This window comes from Anser brachyrhynchus (genome assembly GCF_964034855.1).
Source record: "Anser brachyrhynchus genome assembly, chromosome: 35".
Lineage (NCBI taxonomy): Eukaryota > Metazoa > Chordata > Aves > Anseriformes > Anatidae > Anser > Anser brachyrhynchus.
The window spans coordinates 313,758-323,904 of NC_137728.1; the positions used below are offsets into that span (position 1 = coordinate 313,758).

General features: G+C 51.3%; 2 protein-coding genes across 3 annotated transcripts; both read right to left on the minus strand.

Annotated features, from left to right (window-relative positions):
* Positions 1-108: 108 nt before the first annotated feature.
* Positions 109-5,298, minus strand: LOC308184527 (C-type lectin domain family 17, member A-like). The gene is made up of 10 exons (XM_080571670.1): positions 5,074-5,298; positions 4,692-4,742; positions 3,995-4,114; positions 3,826-3,876; positions 3,613-3,726; positions 3,158-3,220; positions 2,350-2,439; positions 2,034-2,200; positions 1,474-1,583; positions 109-1,109 (listed from the first exon to the last, which is right to left on the minus strand). Exons 1-10 carry the CDS (start codon positions 5,147-5,149, stop codon positions 974-976), a joined length of 978 nt encoding a protein of 325 aa, XP_080427796.1. The 5' UTR covers positions 5,150-5,298; the 3' UTR covers positions 109-973.
* A 511-nt stretch (positions 5,299-5,809) lies between these two features.
* LOC308184528 (uncharacterized protein) lies at positions 5,810-9,904 on the minus strand. Of its 2 annotated transcripts, none has more exons than XM_080571672.1 (9): positions 9,748-9,904; positions 9,348-9,458; positions 9,142-9,240; positions 8,969-9,019; positions 8,773-8,862; positions 8,247-8,360; positions 8,005-8,156; positions 7,112-7,221; positions 5,810-6,502 (listed from the first exon to the last, which is right to left on the minus strand). In XM_080571672.1, exons 1-9 carry the CDS (start codon positions 9,845-9,847, stop codon positions 6,370-6,372), a joined length of 960 nt encoding a protein of 319 aa, XP_080427798.1. In that variant the 5' UTR covers positions 9,848-9,904; the 3' UTR covers positions 5,810-6,369. The 2 variants fall into 2 exon arrangements, with proteins under 2 accessions (XP_080427798.1, XP_080427797.1); XM_080571671.1 differs by having other exon boundaries at positions 9,348-9,461; positions 9,748-9,903.
* Positions 9,905-10,147: the final 243 nt, after the last annotated feature.

Consider the following 10,147-nt stretch of genomic DNA (forward strand, 5'->3'; position numbering starts at 1 on the left):
TTGATTTTTCCAGCAAATTTCTCAAGCCTGGCTCAAATTTCCTAATTTTCACAGGGGAAGAGGGAGATCCCAAGGTTAATTTTCAACCCAGAGAAGGAATTTTGTTACCTGTAATGAATCGTTGTGTTTCAACTGATCGATAACACATAAATCATCCTCTCCCTCAAGTTTTAGCTTACAATCTTTTAAAAACTATCATTAAAATCAAACCACGCTTTGAATGTGTTTCCTTGGATTTAACCTGAAACTTTCGGCCACCGGGGTGGTCTGATGTAGCCGCTTTATTTGTTTAGGGGGGTAAAAGACTGAAGGGTGCTGTTTCTTTAAAAAAAAAAAAAAAAAAGGAAAAAGGAAAAAAAAAGAAAAAAATATTTATTGGATGATAATGTGATAATGTGCTGAATTAAGAAATGTGCAAGTGAGTGAAATTAGGGTTTTCAGAAGAATTCGAGTTGGGGTGGGTTGGATGTGGGGCTACAGCAGGGCAGAAGGTGGGGGCTGGTGGCTGCAGGAAGGGAAGGATAAATACAAGAAAAAGGATTCAAAAGTGGAAAGAAAAAAAAAAAAGGATTTTTCCAGAAATTTTCTTTTCTGAGAGTTAGGCAGAAACCAGAATGCAGTACTGGAGCTAGGGGGAAAAAGGAGAAATTCAGCAATGTGGAGAAACGGGACTGGTTTTGTGCCGGTGAGTGGGTTTTTACCTTTCCACAGTGGCTTTTTTTTTTTTAACCAAACCCACCCTTTTCTTTTTGGTGTTTTGTGGGCCAGGCTTGCAAGGCTCGTGGTTGCAAGGATTTCACTGGATTTAGGGATTTGTGCAGGCAAGAAACAGGAGCATGGAGCCATCAGGGTGAGCCAGATCTCCCCAGAGCTTTGTGACTTTGTCCAGCTCCTGAGAGGGAAGTTTAAAATGTGTTTTTCTACTTGCGCATTGGAAATTGTCTGAAAACAGGAAAAAAAAACATGGCTGAAGTCAGCAATTCCAGGACTTTTCACAAATCCAATGGTTGGAGTGGGAGCAGTGCTCGTCAAACCAGATGCCGTTGGACCCCATGGTGCCACAGCTGTTCTTGTCCCTGTTGCTGTTCTTGCTCCACGTGTTCCAGTAGCTGGAGAGAGGAGAAAAGAAGAAAGAGAAGAAAAAAGAACAAAAAGAGGCAAAGGGAAAGGGAGAAGGAGAAAAAATAAAAAGAGCGCCACAGTGGCAGAGCTCTCCCAAGAACAGGGGAAATTTTTATTTCAAGGGAAGGAGTCTGCTAAAAAGCTCCATCCTGAACCCCAGAAGGTTGTTTTTGTTTTGTGTTGTTTTGCCACCAGCAAGAAAAAATGCTCCAATAACAGCATTTTTCTAATGTAAGCCCTTTGGTTTGTGTAAAATTACCTAAACAACCCTATTTCAGCGGCTCAAATTCACCTTTTTCTCCTCTTGGGGTGATTTTCCAATTTTAGGGAATCCCTGTATGGATTTTTTACCTCACACTTAAAGGTTTGCCATTTGTCCAGAGCCAGTCACCTCCCTCCGGCTTATACGTCACTCCCATCCAGTACATGTTGCTGTTGTTCATGTTGTCCTTCAGGAACGTCTAAAAAGGCAGAATTGGGTAAAGCAACCCAAAAAAAAACCACAACAGTTCTGGGGACCCCGTAAGTAATATGGAGAATCTCTAAGCTTTTGGTAATTGGTGATATCATCACCACAGCTGAGCAGCATTTTTTGGTAAAAAGTGAATAGATTTGGTGCCTTAAAGCAAAATGCAAACTCGGTGCTCTGGAAAGGATATTTTAACCCTTTTTGACCCATTTTTAGCACTTGCTCCTAAAAAGAAGTTTTACTTTACCAAACTTGGCTTAGCCACCAAGCACTTGTCTCTACTTCAAATAACTGAGCAGATGGCCAATTTAAGCCAAGAAAAAAACAGGAGGTTTTGGAGGTCCCCTGTTTGCCAGAGTAGGAATTCTGCAAAAAATAGGGGGTTTGGGCACCGTGCAAGCTGAAAAAATGGCAGTTTTTCACTTGAAAGTGTCTGGCTGACCTGCTCCAGCTCCGATTCGACAATGACCAGGTGAGCGTCTTGGTCAATGCAGGTCTCCTTCGCATCCGACCAGCTCATCGTCTCCGTCGAGAAGTAGTAGCAGCTCCTCTCGAAGATCTTCCAGCCAGCCAAGCACTTGTTGTCCGGGAGAGTTTGGCAGATCAGCGCTGGAAGGACAAGAAACCCCCAAAACATCTCAAAATCAGCACAGGTCACCCCAATTTTCCAGCATTTTGGGGCCAAACCCAGGTTTTTCTCCTGGTGCGTGACCAGGTGATGGGGCACCATCACAACAGCAATACTCCCGTAGCTTTACCTGCGATGTCCTGCAGCTCTTTGTAGTACCTGCGCATCCCGCTCCGCACCCTCGTCTGCTCCTGCCGCGACTCCGACATCTCCTGCAGCACTGGGGAGCACAGCATGGTGAGCCCCCTCTACCCACCCACCCTTTTTCCCGCTCCCCCCTTTGGGTTTCCCAAATCTTCGGCTTTTTCTCCCGAGATTTAGTTCATTTCCGCATGCAGAAATGGGCTGTAAAAGCTCCTGCATCACCAGCTGCCTGTTTTGCTGCACGGTTTTCTTTTTGGGTGACATTTTGCTGCAATATCACTCATAATAACATTTAATTAATCACTCATTTGGCAGCAGTCAAGGAGTTGGCCAATTATATTTGACTTTTGCAGAATTTTCAATAGGATTTACACCCTTCCTGTCCTGTAACAGAGGTAACAGGGTGGATTTCCCCCCCGGTGAGCTCCTAATCCACAGCCAGGGTAACTCCCATGACACCTAGAGGGCTGATTTGCTCCTGTTTGCACCCTTTTGGGGCTAATTCCATTGGGATTGAGGCCAGAGCTTGGCCAGTGCCCAATTTATGCTGTTACCCCACAGCAGTTCCCCGTGGATCAGTGGAAATTGGAACCAAACCAAAGCTGGTGGTGTTCCACTAAGAGATGGAGCAGAACCAGGAGCCACCCTCCCCCAAAAAAGTCATTTTTTATTCAATTTACACCAAGTAATGAAACGTGGTGCCGGAAAGGACACAAACACCCCAAAATCAGGGCCTCCCAGCTCCCACTAAGCTGGGAGCACGTCACCGTGGGGCTGCGCATCCAAGGACCTACTATTAACTTGGGTCTCTGACTGGTTCGACTTCAAGAGCTCCAACTCCGCCGTGATTTGCACTTCTGGAATGGAAATGATGGAAAAAAACGTGGCTGGATCACATCAAGGAATGTGCAGTGACATCTAAATTTACCCAGTTTAAGATTTTTTGGGCTGAGTGAGAGATTTATTGTGAATTTACACCCTGGACCAAAGATGGAGCACCGATGGCGTGGGGGGAAGGAGGCAGATGTAGCACCCCGAGGGCAATTTGGAGACCCTAAAACTCATGTAATGGAGTGGAAATTTAAGTATTTGTGGTGACCGATGGGCTTTAGCTACAATATCAGCAAGGATGCGTGCTTAAAGCATCAAGAGACGCACGTTATTTTTCACGGTGAGAAAGCTTTTTTTAGGGTGTTTCACCAAACCAGCTGCCTCCCAGCCCAGCGGGGCCGCTTGTGGGGCCACTTACGTTTCACCAAGACCAGCGCGAGGAGCAGCACCCACGCGACGAAGCTCAGCGCCAGCAAGACGTAGAGGACGGCCACCGACGTCTGCCTGGGGCCCCGTCCGGACTCCGGGTCGTCTGCGGAGAGCAGTGCGGGGAAATCAGGGAGGAATCAGGAGAAAAACCCACTCGAGCCCTCTGGTGTCAGCCTAGGTGAGACAAAACGAAGCGACTGACCTGTTCGGGAAGGATTTGGAGACGCCGGTTTCCCCGCCAAGATGTAAACCCCTGTGGAGAGGAAGGAAAGCATCACTGGAGGGCTTTTTTAAGGCATTTTAGGGTCAAATCCTGCCCCGCTGAGGTCCTCGACCGCATGGGGAATGCAGAGAGAGGAGGTGGGTGCTACCTGTGCCTCCTTTGCTCCTCTGGCTCCGCAGATCTTCGTCAGATGGTGGTGGTTTGCGATCCGACTCCGACACGGACACGTCGTCGTAATCGTCCTCGTCGGCGAAGCTGTCTGGGGACGCTACGGGAAAGAAAAATGGGTGAAATTTGGGTTTTCTTCTGGGCAGGAATCCCAGCTGTTAACAATCAGCTCGATCCTTCGGGAAGCATCAAAAATGCAATTCCCCTTGCAGAGTTAGCTGCAGTTTTGGTAAATCCGCAGGAGCTCCAGCAAGATTTTTCTCACTAGGTATAATTTAATCATTTTTATGGAGTTTTATAATGTCGCTGCACTCTTCCGGAGCTGGGTCCTCCCCCTGGTCGCAAATCTAAGCGATTCTGCTGAAGTCTGAACTCCTCCATGCCAGGAGGGGACAAATTTCAGCTGCGAACTTGCAAACCCTTGCTTCAAGCGTGTGGAACGATAAATTCCCTCTCACTTTCTCCAGGGAAGATTTTCAAGTTTTGTTTTTTTTAGGCAATTTGGTCTCATCTCATGGAAGGAGCCAAATTCAGAGAGAAACACCGCGTATAGAGGCGTATTTGACCGAGCAAGCTGAAAATAAAGCCCGGTTCAGCCTTGGGGAGGCACCTCAGGGAGTTCTGCTTTCCACCCGTGCTACAAAAAAAAACCTGAAAAGGTGAATATGCTGACTTACCCGGCCTGAAGTCACCCAGGGGTGTCATCTTCCCAGCAACGGAGTAAATTCCTGCCAAAAAAAGGGAAGGAAAAGAGTGTTCAGGATAACAGCAGGATACTCAAAAACTCTTGTAACGCCATCACCACTGGCGAGGGTGCCGCTGATGCTTTTTGAACGTCCGGCGCGGAGTTTGTGTGTGTGAAATTAGGTGAAAACCTGGAGATTTAGGGGATTTTTCAGCTAAGAGCGGAACCCGTGTGACCCTGCGCATCCCAACGCTTTTTGCCCCGCTCCGTACCACGACGCTGCCCTCCCGTGCGATCCGATGCCTCCCCACCTCACCGGGACCCCCGCCACCCCCAGAAACGCCCAGAAAAGGTGTTTTCACCCCGCTTTTTACCTGCTTGTCTCACCAGCCGCTTGGCAGGGAGCGGCGGGGGGCCCAGCCAGTTGCCGTAGGTCTCTTGCTGGGCCATGCTTGGCCGGGGCGAGCGGCCGCGCAGGCGCCCGGCGGGGAGCTAAACCCCCCGGCACGCAGCCCGGCACACCCCTCACCGCCTCCGGCACCCCATTTTGGCCAGCGGTTCGGCCCCAAGGTTTCGGTTCCTCTCCGCGCCGGGACGACGGTGGCATGCAAATGGGGGACAAGGCTGCGCTCTTCCCACCACAAGTAAAAGGGTTTTTTTTTTTGGGGGGGGGGGGGGGGGGTGGTAATGGGATCGGTATTTTAGGGGGCGACGGGGCTGTACCGAAACAGTGACACTGCTGGAGCTCTGTCACCCGTGGGGATTTGAAAGAGGCTCCTAAAAAGCTGTGGTTTTTAGGGGGTTGTGAATAAAACCACCCCGCACACAACGCGGTGGTGTTTGGGGGCGTTGCACGCCGTGCGGGTGAAATCCCAAATCTTCCAGCAGGGCCTGTGCTCGCCCCGGGAAGGGGAATCCAGCAGCGAGGCTTTTCGGCAAAACAACCGTCGCGCTTCGAAGCCCACGAGCTGGGTATTTGCATACGCACCCCGAAAACATGTTCACACCTCGGCTTTGCTGGTCTCTCTTCTGTTTTTTGGGTTTTTTTCACCTAAACCCTGGGAATAAGGTGTGCCGCGACCCGCCTCGGCGCTGCTCTGCTCCCGTTGGTTTTGTTTCAAGTTGCAATCAAAAGACTTTATTTTTTTTTCCTGATTAAGCGGCAAGCGATACGTTGAGCGCGCGGCAGGGAAGCAGCTCACAGAATGTTAACAAACACCCCAAAAATGTCCAAACCCTCCTCCAGGTCTAACCCCATCGCGGCGCTGGACCCCGGGAGGATGCTCCCTTTTTCGGACGCCTCTTTCCACGCCAGCTCCTTCCTTTTCCAGAGCGAATCCCGTCTCCTGCTAAATCGGGCTGATGTTTTTAGGTCTGCGCGCCGTGTGGATTCACCCAGAGCCTGAGGAGGAGGAAGGAGGAGAATCTGCAGCAAAAACACACGGTGCGCTCACCCCCTGCGCACGGTGATGCCTCCTGACCCCACAACCCCTTGGTTTTGTTGGTTTTTTTTCTCATCTTTTAAGCATTTTTTCCATTGCCTACTGTCGCACTTCCTCTGCGGCCAGTAATTACGCAGCAGCAAGTCGTCCTTCGCCCCGCAGCGCCGAGTTTTCATCCCGCACTTGCTTTTGCCGTCTTTTTGTGGTTTTCCCCCGTTTTTAAGCCCCCTAGCAGCCACGCTCGCAGATCCAGGCCTCGGCACTGCTGCAGGTGACGTCGTTCCAGAGGCCCCTGGAGGAGACGGTGGCACAGTCCTCGCCGTGCTGGCCCACGTTGTTGGGTTCGCCGCTCTTCCAAAACCTGCGGGGGGACGTGCCGGTTTGGGTAGGAAGCGCTACATTTGGAAACCGGTTGGTTTTTATGTTTTTTTTTAAAGGTTCTACGGAGGGAGCAGCCAGGCGGAGAGCACACCCACCCCACCGCGTCCACTCCTCTCCTTTTAACGCCTCGAAGAAGCTCTACTTCCATTTCAGTAGTTTTCCCTTTTCTCCCCCGTTTAGCATCAAACAGCTCCATTTCAATTTCGGTGCTTTTCCCCCAAATCCTGAGGATGAGGAGAGCTGTCAGAAATAATCCCTGGGCCTCAGGGTGAGGACACTCAGCTGGGAATGCACTGAATGGGTGCTGCGGCTCCTTGTGCGTTCCCACCTCAGTTCTCAGCCCCAAAACCAAAGCGATTTGGGGGGAAAACACCAAAATCTAGCCTGCAGCCGTTCCTCTTACCTTTCCCTCCACCCCACGCTTTCAGGTACCATAAAACCTTTTCCTGTGCCATTTTCACGCTCCACCAGAGCAGAGCATGCGGGTGGGTCAGTAAGGGTGCAGCCCTCGGCTTTTTTGGGGCAAAAAAAGCATTAAAAAGCCGGGTTAGGGGGGCTATTTGCCCTCCGATGCTGCTGGAAAACTTACGCAAGAGAAAGGGAGCGGCCGTCCAACCACTGCCAGTCGCCTTCCTTGTGCATGTCGCTCAGGCCCAGCCAGAACACCCGCGTCTCCATGATGTGATTTGCCAGAAATTTCTGTAAATGGGGGGGAAAAAGAGGCTTCTGGATGGGAAGGGGGCACCAACGTGGAGCTGCCGTTTGGCTTTCGGCAGCACCGAGGTCGTCGACAGCAGTCGGTGACGCTGGGGAGCCCGTCCCTTGCGGGGGACGAGTGCAAGGTGCCACCAGCGTGGCACAAAAGGGGACATTTCCCGTTGAAAATGCGAATAAAAGTGCTGAGGTTTCTAACAGCTGGAGGGAGAAGTTCTTTTCAGACCAAATATGCTTTAAAAGCCAGGCTCGTAGAAGCGGTCTTGTGAACGTGAGGTAGGCATTGTCTAAACTGGGGTGGAAACACCCATCTGTGCCCAATTTGGGGTGGATCGCTCCAATTAATTCTGTAATTTCTATGATTTCAAAATAGTTTTCTCTTTCCCACGTGATCACAAGGAGGGATCGCACGTGGAGCACACCCCGATGGAGGCGAGCGCCTCTCTCACACCCCAGGATCCCCCTCGGGGTCACGCAGGCGACGGGGGCGGCCGCTCCCCACAGACATTTCCCAAGGGATGCTTAAATCACGCCAGTCGTTTTGGGGACAAACTCAACAGATTTGGCCAAGCCACTTCAGAACCACAGGGGAACCTCAAGGCTGGGGGACTCGGATCCTTTTTCCCAGCTGTGAAGGCTCAAATAGCCCGTGCTTAACCTCCTGCTTTCCATTTGCTTTGTATAAGCCTAATTTTCTTCTAAATGCATTAAATGTGCGGGGTTTTTTTTGGTTTTTTAGTGCTTTTTTTGTGGAAATCCTCGGCTTACGTTTTCCAGCTCGCTGTTGACGATGGCCAGCTGACCGCCGAGCTCGGCGCAGGAGGTTTTAGCGTCCATCCAGGGTTTAGGATCGGTGGAGAAAAAATAGCAGGTTTTGGCGAACTGCAGCCAGCCGGCGGGACACCTTGTGCAGAGAATTTCTGAGAGAAAACGGGGAAAAGAAAAAAAAAGCTGAGGTGGGTGAGCGCGAGGGGGACGCCTGCGGGCTCAGCTCAGCCTCTCCCCCTCACCTGAGAGGTTTCGCAGCCCCTCCAGCGCCGTGCTGAGGAGCGTCGCCGCGCGGCTCTGCTCCTGCCGCAGCTCCGCCAGCTGCTCCAGCGCCTGCTCCGGCGCCTCCCTTCCCTCTGCCGGGGCGGAAAACGAGAGAGAAAGGTAATTCAGGTTTCGCCAGAAGAAACCCAAAGAAACCATGTTTACGGCCCTTCCCCATTTCCTTTCCGCCCTGATTTATGCTGTGGCTTTCGCTGGGTATTTTTCCCGGCCTGAGCTGGTGTTCTCTCAGCTTCACGCATGGAAACCTCAAAGCCCTTTCACTGAACGTTGGGGGTTTTTTGTGTGTGTGTTTATCAACAGGCTGAGAAAGACTTCCTTCCATTAGCATTATACTTGGTATACACGGTACTTCAAACTCCTTGAGATCGGCTCCGTGAGCTCCCAGTGCTACCAGCACATCTTAGGAATCTTTAGACCGTCTGCCCAGTGCTTTGGGATAGAAGGACTGAATTTAACGATTTTTCATCAAAATCAGGCTCTCACCCAGGACGCGGATGCGATCCGACAGCTCCTTCCCGCACTCCGTTTTGCACTGTGCCATCTTCCACTGCATGTTCTCCATTTCTCGGGACACTGGAGGGAGGAAAAACTTTGCTTTTTGACCCCGCTGCTCTCACCCGGTGTTAAACGCTGGGATTCTGCCTGAATTTCCCCCCAGACCACCTTGTCCTTGGCGTACCATTTAGAAGTTGGCTCTGAATCACCTGGAGCTCGCCTGAGAGCTGCTTATCTAAGAGGAAAACAAGAGGAGAAACCTCAAAACAAGCCCATGGCCACCTCCATCCCGCCAGAAGGGATGATTTTGGTTGGGTTTAAGGGAAAAGCCACCCCCAGAAGCAGCAGGTTTCGTACCGAGGGCGTGCTGGACCTCCGAGAGGTTGTGCCAGGCTGTCGTGTGGCTCCTCTCGCCCTGCAGCCGGGCTTGGGCCAGCGCCTCCCACACCGCCGACACTGGAGAAAGGAGCCAGAGGTTTTGTTCCGTTTGCTGGTCTTTTCCCCCAAAATTGTGCCTGCCTCGCGCTTGGCGGGGGCGATCCGGTTGTGCGTGCTGGTCTCACCTCTGTGGGTGTTTATGATGGTGAGAGCCATGAAGATCACGAAGCCAAGGGCCAGCAGCGCGTACAGCAGCACAACGGCTCTCTGCGGGGACGAGGGCAGGAGGGACAGCACTGCTGGGGGCAAAAAAAAGGGTGAGGCAGCCCCAAAGACCTCCCTCCCCTGCAAACCTTTTGGAGAAGAGCACAAAGAGGAGAGATTCCCCCAGGCTCTCTCCTGAGAAGCTCCACTGCTCCCTTCTCCACACCCAAACCTCTTTTTCTTTCTGATCGCAACGGAAGAATTATGAAGCAGAATTTAGCTATAATTTTGGCAAAAGACCCATGTCCAGAGCTGAAAGCCTCCGTTTTCTTGTGTTTTAACTCCAGAGCCATTCCCTCAACCCTGGTGTGGCCCTGCTACCTCCTTTGGGTGCTTTCCTCTGTTCTTCTTCCTCCAACAGCATGTCCCTGGTGAGCTCCCACTTCTCAACGGTGCTCTCAGCGCCATCGTTCCGTGCCATCTCTGGTCCTTCTTCCCTTTGATATCACCCCAATTTTATGCGGTCGTGAAGATGCGTCAGCTCTTCCGGGGGAAGTGAATGTTCATATTTCATAATTCAGATTTCCAAGAAAAAAATTAAATGTGCACGCTCAGGAGCTTTTGGAGTGGCTGCGGCGCTTGTGCAGCCTCTCGCCACACGCCACTTCCCCGCTGTTTTTTTACAAGTTCACCATCACGCTGCTCAAGTGAAGCCAATACCCCTCCGAGGTGGTGGGTTTTGAAGGTTTTGTGCCAAAATGATGTGGTGCGTGCCCAAATC

Coding starts and splice junctions, on each gene's coding strand:
- LOC308184527 (XM_080571670.1), bottom strand. CDS start 5,149: ATGGCCCAGCAAGAGACCTACGGCAACTGGCTGGGCCCCCCGCCGCTC. Junction 3,221..3,612: donor CGCGCTGGTCTTGGTGAAAC/GTAAGTGGCCCC, acceptor TTTCCATTCCAG/AAGTGCAAATCACGGCGGAG. Junction 2,440..3,157: donor GTCAGAGACCCAAGTTAATA/GTAGGTCCTTGG, acceptor TGTGCTCCCCAG/TGCTGCAGGAGATGTCGGAG.
- LOC308184528 (XM_080571671.1), bottom strand. CDS start 9,847: ATGGCACGGAACGATGGCGCTGAGAGCACCGTTGAGAAGTGGGAGCTC. Junction 9,462..9,747: donor GAGGAAAGCACCCAAAGGAG/GTAGCAGGGCCA, acceptor TTTTGCCCCCAG/CAGTGCTGTCCCTCCTGCCC. Junction 9,020..9,141: donor GGAGGTCCAGCACGCCCTCG/GTACGAAACCTG, acceptor TTTTCCTCTTAG/ATAAGCAGCTCTCAGGCGAG.